Consider the following 20,560-nt stretch of genomic DNA (forward strand, 5'->3'; position numbering starts at 1 on the left):
GAATTAATATTTGGCGAACTTCCCTTTATAAATAGAATAGACAATTAGGTCCTCAATAATCGCCCACGCTGAGGTTGCAGTGTGGCTGTGTGATGGCAACTCCAGTTTGACAGGAGCGCGGCGCACCTGACATCTAGACAAGAAAAACGAAACGAGTTTGTCTTTTCGATTCAACGGCTCTTGGGTAGCGGCTCCGACGAATAAATAAAATACGTCACGTTGTAAATGGAGAGCTTATAAATTGCATTCAAGCTGAACGAGAATCCGCGACCTTGTGTCGCCTCGCCAATTAATGTTGCGATTTGTTATTTAGACCGGTGCTTTACTTTTCTAAGGTTTCTAAGTGAATTGCCAACGAATAGTGAAAATATGGTTTAGCGGTGTACGGTGTTCGGTGATTTCAAACAGAAATATAGTGATAATACTCAGTTAAAGTGGTCAGAAGGCTTCGTGGATTCGGTGCAAAACGATTTGACCTTACTTTTGAGTAGAGTCGACCCACGCCGTCTATTAAGAAGACTCCTACGCCTCGGTACAAACTGCGTTGTCGCCGAGAGACTAAAAAAAGGCATTACGATGAGAACAAAACTGGATGAATTACGTTACGTTGCTTTAATTTCCCCGTGTGCATATTTTTATTAAGTTTATGTTATGTTTGTACATAGTTTAGCGTGGAAGTGGTGCTATTCGATATTTTTCTTATCAGAATATGTTTTGATTGTTACTTATCAAGGCTACCTGTTCGTGTGAAATCATTGAAGCGGATGGGCAAACAGATGGTACGATAATCAATATATTTTATTATTTACTTTACATGATACACATTATTTTATTTTAATAGATTTTGCTTTCAATATCTAATTTTACGTAAACACTTTCTATATTATTTCGTCAACATACTGATTAGGAAATGAACGAAAAAAGTAGTTGTCTAATAGGATTAAGTAGGCCTGCTTTCCAACAAGTTTTCAATTTAGGTAATACTGCCCACACTTATTTCTAAATATGTTGTTTTAAGTATTTCAACAAACCTGTGTCCTCCCACCCAATTTGCTTAACCATCTACCTATTTAATTCCTCTGTTATATTTAATAAAATAAAATCTTTACTTATTTTGTAATTAACTTAGTGTTAATTTCCAGGTACATATCAAATTAAGTACACAAGAATTTAACACATCAATATAATGCAAAACTTCAAGTGATACAAAGAGGTTTACCATATTTATAAAGAAGTTACAAAAGTCTTCAAAATAAAGAAAACATCAGCCCTGCTCTGTTACAAAGTGAGAATGGATGAAAATGACGTCATTATATCCTCCACAGAGATAATAAAAGGTAAGTATCTTTTATTTTATATCAAACAATAGCAATTTAAAATAATTTCTGCCTCATACTAAACATAGAAGAAGTAAACAATGAAATATACCCAGGTCACTTGACAAACAAGATCTGTAATTTAATATTTCTTTTTTATTATTTCAAAACATTTAAAGCTTAAAAATGTGTTAAGAATGTATAGATAGTATGACCAGGACTCTATTAAACACAAATAGCCGCACTTGCTACTACACAAATTTGCTATATGCATAGCAATTTCAGACTTTTGTTACATATTTTATAATGTCACTGGTGTTATCATAAATTGTTGGTTCATAATTTAGCTTACATAATGTATGTGATTGATTGTTGGTTTCTAAGACAAATATTCCTGTATAAAACATAATGCCATCCCTATCATTATCTTTGTCGAAATGATAAAATATTTTATCCCTGAATTTTGGACTTGGAAACCAGCAATACATCTATTTTCCTTGGCAGTACATAAAACATATCAGCCATTTATAAGCTGAAGTAGTTTTATACAATTTTATGTTTCATAATAAATGGTTAAGAAATAGACAGGAATGTTGGATTATTTAATAGAATGTTCAATTCCTAGTAAAATATATCTTTGAACTGACATATTTTATGTTTGACTTGAAACAAAAGTACTTAGTTTATCTTAACTACATTTGTATGGATTCATAAGTGTCCGGTATTTATAGGTATTTATACAGCTTCGGTATTCCTGCCTGGTTTGTTAATGTCAGTGGTCATGTCACCTGTAATATGTACATCTTACTAATATTATAAATGCAGATGTTTGGATAGATGGACGTTTGTTACAACGTCCATAATGCTGAATGTTACTGATATTTGTTATATCAGTAACATTCAGCATTATGTAGAATATTGACTGTAAGAACACATAGACTACTAATTCAGTTTCTTTTAACTCAAAAATAGAAAATGGCTCAGTGCCATTGTAGGTACATGGTCATTAAGCAAGTTACTAGTATCAACAAAATTGCAATTTTTATGTCATATAGTTATTAAGAACTCGTCACTTTGTAATTTCACTAGGCATATGTGTAAATAACTGATTGATGTTTTAGTATATGCAACATAGTATTTATTTATTTAGTTATTAGCTAAGACATGATTTTGCATCATTTAATAAAATCATATTTGCTACATGCATTGAAATGACCTTGTAAGGCTATACAAACAATAGCAGGATGACATCAATGTCCGAATCAGAGGCTCTATTCTAACTAGGGTTGTCAGATATAAAATTTTAAAAAACAGCACAAGAACATTCTCATTTGATTCCTATCAGTATCAATCTTCTTACTAATTTTATAAATGCCAATGTTTAAATGGATGGATGTTTGTTAGAAGGTATCTCTAGAACCGCTAACCAGATCTCGATGAAATTTGGCGTAGATGTAGAACATAGTCTGCAAAAACACATAGGTTACTAATTAAGTTTTTTTAATTGCGCGCGTACAGAGTCGTAGGCGATAGCTAGTAAGATAATAGTTTTTTCGGTGTTGGCAGCCCTGGGTGTTGCATTGCATCATATTGTTACATAGTCACCGTCATTGCAACCTTCACACTTCTCGCCATTGATCTTAAAATAATTGATTGTTACTTGTGCATTTATGTTGACGATTACATAATTACGAATTTGAAGAAACTGTCGAGCAAAAATTTTGCGGAGATTTAATTAAAAAATAAATGATATTGAATGTGGAGGGCTTCAAGGGTAGAGGGAGCCTGATGAAAGCATGGATGGATTGTGTGAAAGGCTATGATGGCTGATAGACATGTATGACAGTGTATTTCATACTGTGCTTACCATCCGTAGGAACAAGGGTTGATGATGATATAATTACGATCCAAGAGCGTAGGTATTTAATGTACGTATGGACCAACCGTGCATTTGCATTTTCGAAACAAAACAAATGCCATTTATCTCTGTTTGTTGTAAAGATAATGTGAGGGATAACACTATGTTTTTAAACATGTGTTTTGGCAATGGAAACACTTAACAATGATAATAGAATTTGTAATATCTACGCTATCTATAGCTACTGTCTATACTTACAACTCCACGGTTAGAAATACGACAAAAAGTAGAAACTTCCTCATTATAAAGTAATAAATCTGTGCAATATGAGTCTCGTATATCACCTTAATGTTTTCCGTTACGCGACATTGGAATTATTGTAGTCATATGTATTTGTAACTTTGTGTTTCCACTGCAAAAACCTGTACAAAAACATTTTGATAACTCTGTTTTATCATGGGGAATGAGCATGATTCATGTCAAAATGTGTTTAAATCTACATTTTCACGCTATTTGCGCTAAATTCTCAAATCCAATGGGCTAGAAAATGAAATCCGATTCGCAAATCCAATATTGCTGGTATCAATTTCGTTCCGACGCGCGTTTTATACGTTATACGTTGGCGTAAAAAAAAATATTTTAATATTAAAATCATTATGAAAAGGATGATAAATATAACGTAACATCATAACTCAGTACTGAACGACATTACTAATTTTACAAAATGCTGCGTGAATTTCTGCCATGTACATGTCAAGTTTTGAGAGGTATATTCTCATAACCGCCAGGATGGGGACTTGAAAAAATCCTTGTACATTTTTAGCATGTATTTTTCATCTGGCAATCTCTGAATGTTTCAAGTTTTAATACCAGTAATTGCCAGGGAGCGTTGAATCGAAGTGAGAAAAAAGTTTTCGACTTTTTTTTAGTCATTCCGTAAAAGCTGGTCAGGAAAAGTTTGTGAGCGTTTGTATAATCGTTGGTTTGTATACCGGCCTGTTTAAAAATAGAACGCTCATGAGATTTAAATTTTCTATAAAAAAAAAAATGTTCTCTAAGATTTTGATAACATGTTAAACAATCGTAACTTTTTCTTCAATACGATCGCTAGAAATAACTTAAATATAATATAGTTTAGTACATGGTCCACGCTACATTGTTTTTTTATGTTGGTCCTTTTTGCGGTTTAAAGATAATTAAAACCACATACCATTTAGTGGTTAGGAAACTCATGTACTTTTTGTTTATTTGTAAACTTTTTGGTAAACTTTATTTTTTAATTTTCTACAATTTAAGAGGAATTTCTATCGAAGTTCTATTCAAAAACTTTAAAGTTTGCGGACCCAAATACAAACAGTAAAACTCTGAAATTATGCCACCTGTATTCGTATAATATTTTTCACTTCTATGTACACAATTAAGATACATTGCTACATTTCATTTATGTCGAGACTACCAGACTGTAACGTTGTAGGTTAACCTCTGACATTTCCCGACCTCTCCCTCAACAAAGCAACCCTTACATTGTGTTTGAGGGATGTTTTATGTCACATATCATTGTGAATGTACTACAGTTTGTTCGAGGCAAGTTACAGATGTGTTCTTATTTCAGTATTTTTTTTTGAAAATATCAATATAACAGCTATGAAGTTGATTAATTATTTTAATTACTGGAATCTTTCAGATCATCTAGTCTATAGCAGTATTATAAAGATAAATGATTTGATTGTTTCCATTGAATAAGCTACGAAACTACTGAACCGATTGGATAAATTCTTTCAATGTTGTGAGACTACACTATCCTAAGATGACATACGCTATATTTATATAGATTTTTTTTAATCCCACGCAGACTAAATGCAGGCAGTTGCCAGTAAGATATTTTACTGAAATTATGAATGCTAAAAGTTAGATTATGTTTGTTATAACGTATCTCTAGGATTAAAGAGATCTCGCCGAAATTTGTGCGAATCATGCATAGATGTAGAGCATAGTCTGGAAGAAAATATAAGCCACTAAAAAAGTTTTTTTTTAATTCTTTACGGACAGAGTCGTGATAGCTAGTAAATTATAAATGTTTTGCATGTCGTGTGTCGTATATTCAAGTAGGGTGAAGGTCTCAACTTGGTCCACTTGCTTGCGACGTCGTCCGGTATTAACCATATCACTGTAATTTATATCTTCCTAGTCTTTGCTTTATAGAGCATTTATATTTATGTATTTTTACATAATATGTTTTATGAAAATAGTTTTTGTATGTTTGTAACGAATTAAATCAAAAACTATGGCAACGGTTTGAAAAATTGTTTAGCTACTAGAATACTATATAAGCTCTGAGTAACATAGCCTATAATTATATAGAAAAATACATTATTATTATAATTAAAAATATTGTTTAAAAATATTTGTACCCGCTAATATTTAACAAAAATGACAAGGAGGTTGTATTCTGAAAAAATTACACAAAATAATCATAGAAAACATTTCCGTTTTACTGCTAATAAATTTGCATTCGAACAACCTTTTTCTTTTTTTTGTGTCATAAGTTTCGGGTATGTAGAGGGTTTGGAATTCAATTGCTCCTTCAAGGTAAGACTTAAAAGGTTTCTACAAGGCTAGGCGTACTTATCCAAGGACATTTGTTCTTACCCTTTCGTCTGATTTCGATCTTACTCGAAAACTTTTCGTACGTAATGAAATAAATTATTTCGACTGACTAAATAATATTTTTTCCTATTAGTTTAATAGCGTAATTGCTAATGTACATACAGATGTAAAAACCAATAATCTTGTCACCTGCGACTCTGCCAGCGTCGATCTTAATTACTAGCCTATGTGTTCTTTCAGACTATGTTCTGCATCTATGCCAAATTTCTGCAAAATCCATGCAGCTGTGGAGATACCACTTAACAAACATCCATCCGTAATCCAAGCATTCGCATTTATAATATTAGCAAGACGTATCTGGGGGGGGGGGGAACCTACAAGTAAACACGTGATAACTGAAATTACTTCCTACAAAAGCAAAAATGCTGAAACATTCTCATTCGGCGTAGCAATCAGTGTCATTTCGCTCAGTTTGAACACAAAAGAGGCAATCAAAATTTTCAAGGTATACAGCGCATTTTATACTATCCGCGATAAAAAAATGAATAAAAATAGCACATAGTGTGTACGAACATTAGCTTGAATTACATAATAGAATTATTCATCCCTCGTATATGTTATTAGTACATATATTCTTAAGTATATACGTTGCGTGTTGTAGCATCGATGGGTGCGTGAAGTTTGCTGTCATGTGTAAACTCACCTTTAGTGTTAGAGTATTGTAGTACTGTAATAGGTGGTAATTTCCTATTCCCCCTGAAAGCATGCAATGGTGCGGAACAAGTGTCAGTGTAACCTTGGCGTTATGTAATTGTATGCAGCCATAGTGTGGTACAAGTGCTAATATAATCTTACTTCTTACTAATATTATAAATGCGAAAGTTTAGATTGCATGGATAGATGTTTGTTTGAAAGTCTGGATAAAATTTGCTACAGAAGCAGAACATAGTTTGGATGGATACATAGGCTACTAAGTTTTTTTTATTCCGTTCGGACGGAGTCTCTAGCGCTTGCTAATTGACTATAGTAAGACCTGTGTAGATAGAGTCGAAAGATTTTTATCACAGAAAAATAAGAAATAGAAAGATCTTTCTGCTTTCTCTAGAGCTGACTAACAGAGATAGATGTCTTATTCAATAGAAATTAATCAAATCTTACCGTGGGCTTTCACTCTAGACACAACCGGACAGAAACAGATAACATATCCTAATTTCAGTTCAAAGAAATTAAGGGGCATGAACATTTCTTTTTCGATGAGTATTTTTGCATTGGAAACCTATTAGGAAGGGAACCTCACATTATATTTATTTTAATCGTAGGCAAAATCTCTTTAATTTGGCCGCATAAAACGTACCGATTGTTTAACTTCAAGTAACACCGCTTGATGGCCACTTTATCCTACAAAGATTAAATTTGTCACCGAAAAGTCATATTGAATTATTTTCACGGCTCCTGACCATACCCGGAATCACCTTGCTGATGTTTAAAACATCAATGGTGACTTTCCAACTGGTTCCGACCAAAAATTGCAAACCAAGAGTTAAAATTGGCCTTTACTTATTCATATTTGTACCAAATATGTAAATTGAAATGGACAAGAAAAAATGTCGTTTAATTTTGAAATGACTATTTATTTTTAAGTATAAATTACACTTTTATATTCAATTTTGTATTTACCAATTAATTAATTGCAAAAGTTCTCATTCAATATTAAGTACAAGTTTCGATATAAATTTCGTACCTTTAAATGTAGTTTTCTTTACAACGTATAGTTTGCAATAAAATTTGTTGAATGACTCAATTATACTCTTAATGCGAAACTTTCAAGGTGTGTCGATTCATCTAAAAGGTTTTTTTTTAATTCTGGAAGTACTTATTTCTTTAATCGGTAATAACATGAATTGTACAGTCAGCTGCATAAATATACAGCAGTATACATTTACAAAACTTTAGAAACTTGTATACGCTTTTGGTTTTAAAAATATGTATGAACGAATCAGTCTCTATGCTTCCGTCCATGAATAGGTGCATAATTATTTTTGAAACTACGACCTATAAAAATGTCTAAGCTTGTTAATCATACTAATATTAAAAATGTAAATGTTTAGATGGATGGATGAATGTATCTTTGTTTGAAGGTATCTCCATAACGGCTGCTTGGGTCTTGATGAAATTTGGCATAAATATTGAACATAGTAAGGAAGAACACATAGACTACTAATTTTTTTCAGGTTTTATTTAATTCCGTGAGGTCGGAGTCGCGCGTATATTTATGCAGCTGATTGTACAAGAGGAAACTTGTAAAACATTTTATTGTAAAATAACAGTCTCTTGTGACTTAACCCACGCGATCTTTAATCCGATACCCGTAGAGCACCGCTTCAAGTAGCAATTACGGCCACTTGGTTTTAATTCGCAGATCTAGCACGATACAGCAAAGGGTTAACTTTGTAGTACATTGTTAACCTCTTTTAGATTACCTTGGAGTTAACCATTTTAAAATGAACTATGGTAAGATGTCCTAGGACGTCCCTAGCCGATGATCTAGGCGATATGGCTAGTATTCAGAATTCATTTTTTTTATTGCAAAGGGAACTAATTTGTAATGACATACTAACATGGAGTTTTTAAGTTATCTATCAAGCCAGGGGCAGGTGACTCCCTCCCTTGCCCGCCTATGAAGACGTCTATAGAAATCTCTACATTGGACGATCGATACTAAAAAAAATATGTCTACAGTTTTTTAAGTCTACGTTGCATTGTTACATTTTAATAAAATACTTCTAGACGACACTTGACTTTCAATGTTCGGTCTAGAGTTTTAAATAAAGCATATAAACTTTGTAACTTGTTACACGGTTTGATTATAATTCAATTAAGCGTAAGCGTCAATAGCCTAATGGTTAAGGGTACGGATTTCCGATCACGTGGTCGGGGGTTCGAATCCCGCAATTCGACTATTGTCGTAAACCATATCCTAGGACAAGCCTAGAGCTTAATTGGAATGGTAAAATAAATATTGGCAAATTTACTAAAAATCTGCTAATAATAAAAAAAAATGCTTACTTGAACTCATTGTATTGCAAACTGTTTCGTATGTCTTGTGGTTTTGTGGCCAAGTGTTCGTTATCAAATAATTATGTTTAACCACATTCAATTGTTTGACACGTTTAAGAAAACCGCATACAATTATCAGTGGATTTGTACCGTAAAAGTTCTAGCACTAAAATTATTAGTACCGGCAAAGATTACTAAACTGACACTTCAATAACTCACATAAAAATCATTCACACAAACTCACTCAAAATGATACATCGCACTTTCGACTTGTTTATTGTCTCTTTTTTCGTCTATTAATTACGTTCTGGAGATAACTCTTAAGAAACATCCATCCAATCTAAACATTCGATTTTGTAATATAATTAAGAAATACAATTTGTTGAACTAGTTAATTCTAGTTTATTCATCATCGTCAGCTCACTTTACGTCCCCACCGAGGCGCTCGGAGCCTACCCTAAATTACGGGTGACTAGGCCATAGTCAACCACGCTGGCCAAGTGCGGGTTTGTTAACTTCACACATATCCTTGAATTTCTTCTCAGATATGTGCAGGTTGCATCACGATGTTTTCCTTCACCGTAAGAACGTCGAATAAATGTACATTTCTAAATCGAAAATCGAAAAACACATTGGTACATGGCAGGATTCGAACCCAAGACCTGCAGAGTCCTGCAATTCAAGTGCTTGACCCCTGAGCCACCGACATTCTAATTCTAGTTTATTAGCCTAACTTATTTTTCGTATATTCTGTGTTTTGAGAGTAGAATGAACAACTAGATGTCTTTTGTAGCGTTAAGTTTGCACATGCTCAGTATATGCTGATTAATGTTCTCTGGCCGGTGAATCTCGCTTTGATAATGCAGCGCTTTGTGCAGCGAATACTGTTTTGTACAATGAAGCAGTTGTTTCATAAATTGTGTGTTGGTTTTGTAATTGTACGTTCAGGCGATGTCTGTAAAAAAATAATTGAAAGTGCCAGTGATAACTGACCTACGCCAATTTGGATAAAAAATTGATTGTTAGTTATTCTTTCAAACTGAGGCTACATAACGTAACAATAAAAAATGTACTACATTACTCTGAGGTGCAAAATCGAACAAGATCTCTTAAAATTATATTCCGTTATTTTACAAAGTAACGAAGGTTCTGCCAAGTATAAAGACATGGGAATCGGCCAGTATTGACCCGAGGCTCAAAAGGGGGGTTCGAAAATACCAAGTAACATCACTAGGAGGGACGGGGGCTAAAATAGTATGTGTTGAAAATTCCAATATTACTTTATACAAAAAAAAAACATACGTGGTTTTAAGTATAGGGGTAGTGTAAACCTCACCCCTCATCACCGGACTTAATGGACTACCTCATATTATATCGATATATTTTCTAGTAGGTTTTTTACTTTTCCATTCATGTCTCTTAGTAACGTTTTTATTGTAGTTTTGACCATAACGACATCAGTTATGCAATAAGGTCTACATGTAATTACCATACTGACAGTGACCCTTGTTAAATCATTCGTTGCCTTTTTCGATGCAATACTACAGTTGATATTGACCTTCGAATAATCTATAAAAAATGTTGTAACGCAAAATGTGATCACGACGTTCAGACGTAAGGTCTGCTGATAAGTTTTTAAGTTATGTGTTGTGATAGAAGATTTTATACCTTCTATTTCAACGAAAAAGGTCTCAAAATGAATGGAAATAACAGTTTCTAATGAATATCAATCGATTATACAGTTAGTTTTCACTGCCGAAACACTACACATATTGTTATATCTGTTTTTTCAAGGAGAAATACTTTTTATACAGGTGTTTCTGCAATGGAAACCCACGGTTATATTACCTTAGTAAATATGGAAGTATTCTCTTGCTCTACATTAAACGATATATCTACAACCGAGAGAACATTTAATTTATTTCGTTACTACGTGCAAGCCTTTTAATGCAAGCTTATGCAATTTTTATTACTACACGACGAGCAATCGAGTTACAAGCTACATCTTGTTTATTCAGCTCTTTAGATATTAAATATCTTTAAAATACTGTGTACTAGGAGTAGGGTAGGTGCATCGGATGGTTGGATTGCGTTAAAGGTGAAATGATCGAGAAGGGAGTGATAAAAGATGACCGAGATCGATTTGGTGGACGAAAACTGTTACGCCTACCTTACATGATAAGGACAGGGACATGATCATGATGATGAAAAAGAACTCATCACTATTTAATTAAAATCTAAAATGTTAAATAATCTAACAATATTTTAACTAAATTTTAAATACTAAGCACAGTTTTAGTTTACTAAAAGCCGACATTTGAGTTTCTGTAATACATTGTCATAGTCAACCGCGGTTGTCATAAATTATAGTATTTCTTTTCGAAATAAATTGTTTTTTAGTGTTTTATTCTATAAGTTTTATAAAAGTTATTTTTAGTTGGCGAAATTAGTACTCAAGTTTCAAATAGTCCATTAACATGCGAACATGTTTGTAAAAATGTCGTGAATTTAATTTATTTTTATAGTTATATTACGATTTAAGTTTTAATTTCGCTCGTATAAAACTTTACGTCTAATATATCATAATATTTTATGATGAAACTTGGCTTGAAATGCAAATATTTATCTTCGAAGCGCATTAAATTCTTCGTTACGTTAACTCTATTAGCAAAAAACATGACTTTAGATATAGTTATGCTAAAGGTATGTTTCCATTGTGCGGAATACAGGATTTGATATATTATACTTTAAAAAAGCACTTTTAGTTTTTTCCAATTACCAAATTATCGAGTCGGTTTTGGGTATATACTTTAAGGTTAACATTAGTTTAGTAGAGTACAATTAAACTAGTTTGTTTTCTAATTTGGGTTCTTTGTAATATGTTATTTTAGTGGAAATCCAGCTTAAGTCACTGACTAAATTAAAGCGTAACGTTGGACCGACGTCCACCACGTTACTGTAACGACTTGCCTCTTTGACTTGCAAATGTTGTTTAACATACATTATATTTCTTAATATAGGTGTTAGCCTTTTCAAGTATTAGATTTTAGAGTTTTGTTTGCTTAAAGTTCATATAAATGAAGATACAAATTTATTTCTAAAATCATACTTGCAATGTAAGATTTACTAAAAGGCCTTGTATGTTTAACTACTAGCTATCGCAAGCGACTCAGTCCGCGATGGATTAAAAAAATCTTATTAATTAGCTTATGTATTCTTCCAGACTATGTTCTGCATTTGTGCTAAATTTCATCAAGATCCGTCGAACCGTTCCCTCAAACATCCATCCATCTATACATGCAAATAGATATCAGTGACAGCGAACTTAATTTTTCTAAAGACTTGATTTTCTGCTATCTGAAAGCAAGCTAAACTATGTGCAAGTTGAGCTATTTTTTCTCTCTTATAAAATACTATGTCCTCCATGTTGTAATCATAGTTTATTTTATCTAAGTGATCAAAAGAGATTAGGATACATTTATCTCGAGAAATCTTTAGTGTTATTTTGCATACGTGCGTGCAGTTAGCGACAGATCCCACACTGCGCCTATTTTGGTGTAGCTATTGTTGGACCAGTTACACTTGTATAAATACGGTAGATCGATCACTTTATGACTCACAATACTTTAAGTTATTCAAACTTTAAATAGAGATTATTATAAACTAATATATAAATGGGTGAAACACTCATGTTCGTCCGGTATCGGCACCGACTAGTATCAAGACCAGCGGGGGCCCTTCATCACCCGAAACTAGTCGGTGCCGACACAGGATAAACATTTATTTAAATCTTATTTTATTAGATTTATTATTAGATTAGACCTTTTTAAAAAAAACTTCTCAACATACAGTATTCGTTATCTTGCCAAAAACTTAAAAAGTCGGAATAAAAGAAAATAAGTAATAATGTTCCTTAATGTAAATGATAGGGATGTCGATGTTAAGTATCGATAAAATTGTCAATATTTTTTTTGTAGTGTTTGTTCTCTTCCCTTCCAACGCTTTTTCTAAGTAAATATTATTTTTATGTGCATCCTTCAGCAATTGCGTATGTGAAGCGGCAACGGTCGCTTCGCTATTTCAGCGATTTCAGGTAGCCGATCGCTCGTTTGCCACCTTATAATAAAAAAAAACATGAGATTTGTTTAGTGATGTGATAAATTATTCTTTTTTTTTTCAGACAGATTGTACTTTGCGACCCTGAAGACTGGCTATAAACCGAAACCCACGCGGAACAGTAAATACTTCCATATAGAAGATGAAATTGTCTACGAGAATTTTTACTTCGATTTTGGACCTTATCATCTATGCCATTTGTATCAATTTTGTAATAAACTCAACGATGAGTTGGAGAAGAATCCGAAAAAAAAGATTGTCTTCTATACTAGCAGTAATGAGACGTTGCGACTTAACGCTGCTTACCTTATTGGGAGTTATCAGGTATGGTTATTTCTATTTTTTTTGTGTAATGAAAGCTTTTGTAAAAGTTTAAATCACTTTGTATTTATCTCTAATACTTTTAACATCAATACTCCTATTAAAACAGTTTTTCTTCAGTTTATCTACCAATTTTTACAAAATACAATAATTTAATAGTCGTCATACATTGGATACGGCATCTCTTTGTTTACATAATTTATAGTTGGTTTCTGACACCAAAATCCTTGTCTTAAAATCTATAATCATCCCTCTCATTATCTATGAGAAAAGAGAGATAACATGTCTGATCTAAATTAGGCGATCAAATAGAATTGCTTGAGATGATAATTATAGTGTTGTTTACATCGCCTTTCTTTTTAATTTACAGATAATATATCTTGGCGGTTGTCCAGCAGCTGTTTACAAACAGCTAACAGAAGGCAGTGAATGGTCACTGTTGAGTTTCAGAGACGCGTCAGGTGGCCCACCACTGTTCGATATCTCCCTACTAGATGTGCTTAGAGGTCTAAAACTGGCGCACGATGCTAGATTCTTTGATTTTCAACACTTCGATGCTGAACAGTATCTGTACTACGAGGTTTGTTAGTTTAAAATATTTTTTCTTTCTTTTATTGTTTTTGATTGCTTTTTATTTTTAGTAAGAGAAAATATAAAGCAAATATTTTAATTAATTTATCTTCCTAATATTATAAATGTGAATGTTTAGATGGATGGATGGATGTTTGCTAGAAGGTATCTCCAGAACGGCTGTATGGATCTCGCTGAAATTTGGCATAGATGTAGAGTATAGTGTGGAAGAACACAAAGGCTACTAAGTTTTTTTTTAATTCTGCGCGGCCGGAGTCGCGGGCGACAGCTAGTCTACATATGAATTGCTCACATTTGTATTTGAAATGGATAATAATATTGTTACATACAAGCTCATAAAAAAATATACGCAACTAATATACATACAAATTAATTCCAGAAAGTAGAAAATGGCGACTTAAACTGGATTATTCCAGGCAAGATGCTAGCATTTTCCGGCCCTCATCATAGATCACGTTTAGAGCGTGGTTATCCATTACACAGCCCAGAACATTACCACCAATACTTCCGTACCCATCACGTGACCACCATAGTCCGTCTCAACAAGAAGTCATATGATGCTAAGCAGTTTACAGCTCACGGTTTTGAACACAGAGAGTTGTTCTTTGTGGATGGCTCAGTACCATCGGATCATATCGTTAATCGATTCATAAGGATCGCTGAAGTCGCTAAAGGTGCGGTGGCTGTACATTGTAAAGGTAATACTTTTTAATAATGTTTCACTAATAAACTTATATTCAGTTTAAAAATTTAAAAAAAAAATGGGACCTTGCAAGCAAATCCATTCGAAAAAAAAAATTCAAAATCGGAGCACTACGGGACACATAAAAATAATCACCTTAATTTTTATGTGTTTAATAACATAACCTCCTTCTTTTAAAAAGACTAAATAAATTTATCTGTGCAAAGGTCAAATTCTCTTTTTCTTGATAGGATGGGATAAGGAACTGGATTTAACCCTTGGACCTATAGGAAGGGGAATTATCTTTCTCTACACCTCTTTCTCTGCCAATATAATTTAAGTAATTTATCAAAAATTGTTGAAAAATTAAGTTAATGGGTACCGGTCATTTTGTTAGTTTAGGAAAATCTGATTTATCACCTTATATTATAAAAAAAGTTTGATCTTCATTGGTTATTTAATATTTGTTTCCTAAAAATTTATAATTTATATAATTAGTAATCATTGTGATCAAGCCATCTACAGAATAGTTACAAGTCAGTACGACATGTTGAATCCATAGATTCGGTCTATGGTAATCAATTCTCATTAAGCTATTGATCAATAGGCTGATTGGCTCAACGGGAAACACCCTGAGATTTAATAATCTATTTTAACTTATGATTTTCTAGTAGTCTAGCTATATATGAGTAATATTGTTTGTTTGTATGTTAGCGGGTCTGGGTCGCACTGGTACGCTGATCGCTTGCTACATGATGAAGCACCACGGGTTTGCGTCGCGCGAGGCCATCGCCTGGCTGCGTCTCTGCCGACCAGGCTCCGTCATCGGACATCAGCAGTGGTTCCTGGACAAGTAAGTGCTTTTCCTTATTTTTCTTACGTCAAATCAATTTTGAATAATGTCCATAGACTCCTGTATCATGTGACGTCATAGCTGACAAATAAAAAAATATCTAACGTATAATAAATTCTTATAAATGCGAATGTTTGGATGGATGGATATTTGATAGATGGTATCTCCGGGGTGGTTGAAGGGATCTCGCTGAAATTTGCCATATATGTAGAGGGTAGTATAAAGGAGCACATAGGCTACTAATTACGTTTTTTGTTAATACCACATGGACAAAGTCGCGAGCGATAGCTAGTTACATAATAATAATCTCAAAATAAATTTAAGGCAAAATTCTGATAACTAAAATGCCTAGGTTGATTACAAGTTGACGTAATGCGCAATCTGTCGATGATATTAACACAATTATGTATTACATTCCAGTATCCAAGCTCGCATGCACGCGGAGGGTGAGGCGTACCGTCGCCGGCACAACATCACGTCGTTGCCGGTGTTCACACGCGGGGTATACTGCGACCTGCCGCCAGAGCCCGACCTGCCCGACCTGACCGACAAGCCCCCCATCGTCACTGACAAGCCTGTCTCCCTGCAGACTATACTGCATAGCAACAAGAACGGCAAGGTGGGTCGACATTGCTTAAAAAGTGATAAACGTAAGCTATTGACGTATATCTGCAATTGCAGAAATTTTTGGCCAGTGGTCTCTTCGCTATATCGGCGAATTCAGGGTTCTAAATTAAAAAAAGGTCTTGACAGACAGACGGACGGACAACAAAGTGATCCTATAAGGGTTCCGTTTTTTTCCTATGAGGTACGGAACTCTAAAAACTGTATAAATGGCGTTTTTGTTTCCTTTCGACATTATATTTTCTTATGTATGATTATTTAAATTTTAATAAATCATGAAATTTACAAATGTGACCTTTTGAACTCTGTTTTCTCGTAAATTGAGTAAAAAATATGCATCTCATTTCAGATCGACAACGCGAATGTTTTAAATGCTAACGAAGCGGACGCTGAGAACAATGTGACGTCAGTGATCGGCAAATACAAGACCACGGCCACGCTCATGCAGCCTCCGAAGACTGTCTTCGCTTCCAAGATGAATTACATGATGCCGACCAACAACATACGCAATGCCAACAACACCAACCTCAAACCACAACCCAGAGCCATCAACTCAACTCTAAAATCACACTATGCAGCTAAAACTTCAACTTTTCCCCCAACTAGAGGCACGTCACAAGCTAGCAAATTAGTCGCCAGCGTCAAATCCTCCTTCACAAGTAAAAATAGCTTTCACGGCCAAAGAGCAAATCTCGCACGGCCTGCTCTAAACTATACCCACGGCAGTAGTCCTTTGAAAACATTCACAAGAAAAGCCGTCAGCGTCAGTAAAATGACGTCAAACGATACTTCAGTCATCAACACCCTTAGTAATGTCACGTCACTCTCCGCTCTCACAGAGAATTGTCATCTTAACGGAAAGAACCGACTGCCTTCCGAACCGAATTTAAAAACTGTGACCCAATCGAAAACTGTAAACAACGTCACCGGTAGAAAGAAATTAATCATCCGATCGAACTCCAGCTCGAGAAAGAAGTTGCCGAAAAGTCTTCCAAAATCTGGACTCGAGGCAACACAAGATTTATCATCCAGTGATACAAACATCACGAACATATCCGCAGACTCTCTAGATACACCGTTCAGATTTAGACGGAAAAGGGACAAATCCAGCAGTCCTGAACCTATGGACTGCATATCCAATTCCATCATCACAGCTGACGTTACACCGGACAATTTTGAAGAAACTAACAATTCACAAGGGAATAAATTATACAAAATAAAAGCGTTAAGGAAAAAATGTCCCACTTTCGGAGTCAGTATTCTAAAGCAAGATAGCGTTCAAACGCGGTCGAGTACTGGTGCGAGTACCTCCACTGTGAAGAAGAAATGATTAGTGCAGGAAATAGATTTAGTTATTCCATGTTATAGATATTCTAATATTATAGAGGCCTCGCATAGCGCGGTGTTAAATGTTGATGAATTTGTTTAGGCGCTTTCTAACATTCATCAGCTAGTAGACAATGTATGTCTAAACAAATTTTTTCGACATTATTGTACAGATAATATAAATATAACCCCACAAATTAAAAGCCTAATTGAAAAATTTTACAGAATATATATTATTGTTGCGTCAGATCGATTTATAGTCTAATATCGTCTCATTAAGGTTATAAAATTTTCTATAACTGTTTTAAAAAGTATTTTTCTTTGTAGACTTTTTAGTTAGATAAAATTGTTATTATTTTTAAATCTATTTGAAATCCGCTATATAATACGATAGGTTTCTTTACATATTTATGGTATCAGAATGAAATGCAGACCTAATAACTTATTAAGGTTAAAAAATGAGATATTATATATTTTTCTTTCATTGACTACTATATACTACTACTATACTATATTTTCAAAAGACTATGGTGGAATATAAAATTGGTTTTATATTCAATTTCTATGCATGTTATATAAAAATATATATATACAATGACATAAAACTTTGTTCACATGTAACAGTGTATTGTTTAAATCTCGTTATATGATAATATTTGATTTACATATATAAATTAAGACATTACAAAAACGCGTACATAATTCTTTTATAATTTGTTAATTTTGCATTATTTTTATTTTTTACGGATCTAGTTATATTAGGATTATTTACTTGTTAAGTTTAATGGGATATATTAGATGATAATTTGATCATCGCGCGTAGGAAATAAGAAATAATATTTTTATAAATAACAACTTTCTATGTGATTATTGAATGCCATTTTTCCTTAGCCTCTATAGAACTTGTTATTTCCATATTATAAGTATTAATTTCTTTAATATATGTTGTATATTGTTGTAGGTGTATCTGTTTGTGGTAGGATTTTTTGGTAGAATTTCCGATTAACCATAGACATTAGTAGCTTTTTTGAGCTTATAAACATGGGCACTGAGATACATTGGATTTGGTGATTTTTTCTGTATTGTAGGTAAATATATAGTGATAAATATTTAAAAAAAATATATCAGGATTTATTAAATGAAATTTCTATTTGGCTTCAAGTGAAGCCGGTAGCTATTGCTATCTCTTACCGTCTTATATTATACGAGATATGTACGGTGTGTAAACACCGCAAATATCTCACCGCATGGCTTTCCATTATCGGCAGTTTACTGTATTTTTAACACGTGTCAACTTCAACTAACCATCAAAAACCATTTAACCGTAGCTTGATGGAGAAACCATACGTTTATACTTGGCGTATTGGTCCTTCAAGCTGGAACATCTTGTGTGTTTTGTGGTGTTCCAAATTTTGGTGTGTTCTTTTCAATAAATTTTCTTTAGCTGTCTGCATAGAATAAATTGGATGTAACCGTCGACATATAAAATTAGCTCGTCTGGTTGTCTCTGGATCGGCTATTTTCTTGTTTACACTTTTCCATTCTGGTTTGCTTATGGTCTAATATTGTAAATTTGCCTTATAAATCGTGGTTATCTTAAAGGATGAAGTTGTTATGTATGGAAGTATGTGATGTCAAATCCCTTGCTTTGGTTTGCTTTGGATCTGAGTCCGAATACTTGCTGGCAGTTTTTTCGCGGCAAGGCTAGCCCTTGGGCTGCGTTTTTAGTGATGAAGTGACAGCGCAAAGGTCTCGTCAATCGTATGGTACTTTAATGGGTATTGATTTGTGTGATTGATGACGCGTTTGATAAATGTGGTAAACTGCCGATGATGGAGAAATAAGTATTGTGAGGTGTTGACATCGTACAAGACATGTATTTTATTGAATTATCTTGCCTTTTATTGCTCAAGCAAATATCTCAGTGTACATGAACAGTCAAACTAATCCAATGTCACAAATATGCTAGTTATTCACAAAGGAATTTATTCGTTATAGTTTCACCTTGCCTTTAAGTTAGCCGTTAGTCAAATAGTACAGTCGTGGTGAAAATTATAAGTTTCTGTAATTTTTTTATTTTAACTAAACTTTTTGTAAAATCGATTAAGGATGATACAATTTATTTGGTCCATACAAGTTCTTAAATAGAGTTGTATTTATAATATAACAAATGGAAATGTTTTGTCCAAACACATATTTTCTTCCTTCTTATTATCTGTGAAAATACTGACCTGTATAAATGGACTGGCCATAAGGTGTATTATTTTGTGCCTGATTTTCGCCATTTTGGCGCTGATGGTATCGGTTTGTACCAGTATTGTGGCGAACTTAAAATATAAATACAATCAACTGCCACGTAACATCAACAAGCGCTTTTAAATCGGAATAAAAGCTGTCATTTCCAAGCAATTGTCTAGCCATTTACAAAGATTATTTGAAAATATAAAGATTTTTTTATGCCGGTGTTTCCGTTGTGGAAACTTTTTTTACATGTTTTAGACATTATTAATTAGATTCGGCGCGAATGGCATACTTTTGTTACCAAGTCAAGAGTCAGAATTAATAGTGAGGAGATATAGATGTCGACATTTTAGTAAGGCTAGTGTTGCGCCAGTACACCGGCACAGTGTCGAATTTTCTTCCTAATACATATTGTTTTTTAACTGTTTTATAATTTTCACCATGACTGTCTGACTGTCGTTGTACACTTTTTTACACGAATGTCCCGTAAAGTTTCTATAGCGTTGTACGAATTTAGAAGATCATATCAGATTTGTATGCATCTAAATATTATCTGTAATTATGTACATATTGTCTCAATTCGATTACATTGTTACATAAGACTGTTGTCTAAAACATTTTTAATGTGAAAATAAATAAACTATATTTATTAGAACTGTACTTAGAATGGATTAAAGTTTCCTTAACCGTAGGACTACACTGCTGTAAGTATTTGCATATGTCACTACAGTGGAATCCTACAGTAAGGTAATACAGACAGTAATCGACCACTTTTATTATGTTGTAAATTTTAAGTATTGTTCTCGAAATTTATTATATTAGTTGCACAAAAATGTAACTTTTATTTGTGCAAATATTAGGCCTTTATAGCTTTATAATACTCGAAATTGTAAGTACAGTTATTTAGTTTAAGATGTCACTATTATTAAATATATTTTGAAAGCGATAGTTTGAACAGCCCTAAGTGA

The 20,560-nt window shown here is 33.6% G+C and overlaps 1 protein-coding gene across 1 annotated transcript; it reads left to right on the forward strand.

The window, feature by feature from the left end:
- The first annotated feature begins 126 nt into the window (after positions 1-126).
- On the forward strand, positions 127-17,686 carry LOC106123178 (dual specificity protein phosphatase CDC14A). Its single transcript, XM_013319396.1, has 8 exons — positions 127-779; positions 1,143-1,337; positions 13,019-13,278; positions 13,646-13,855; positions 14,246-14,564; positions 15,263-15,401; positions 15,822-16,020; positions 16,375-17,686. The coding sequence occupies exons 2-8, from the start codon at positions 1,292-1,294 to the stop codon at positions 17,353-17,355; spliced, it is 2,154 nt and encodes a 717-aa protein (XP_013174850.1). The 5' UTR covers positions 127-779; positions 1,143-1,291; the 3' UTR covers positions 17,356-17,686.
- Positions 17,687-20,560: the final 2,874 nt, after the last annotated feature.

This window comes from Papilio xuthus, unplaced genomic scaffold (genome assembly GCF_000836235.2).
Source record: "Papilio xuthus unplaced genomic scaffold, Pxut_1.1 DF826159.1, whole genome shotgun sequence".
Taxonomy (NCBI): domain Eukaryota; kingdom Metazoa; phylum Arthropoda; class Insecta; order Lepidoptera; family Papilionidae; genus Papilio; species Papilio xuthus.

Bases quoted from the DNA above. Each gene is read 5' to 3' on its own strand.
- LOC106123178 (XM_013319396.1), top strand. From the start codon at position 1,292: ATGGATGAAAATGACGTCATTATATCCTCCACAGAGATAATAAAAG. The intron at 13,279-13,645 runs GTATGGTTATTT...TTTAATTTACAG, and splicing joins ACCTTATTGGGAGTTATCAG to ATAATATATCTTGGCGGTTG. The intron at 13,856-14,245 runs GTTTGTTAGTTT...AATTAATTCCAG, and splicing joins AACAGTATCTGTACTACGAG to AAAGTAGAAAATGGCGACTT.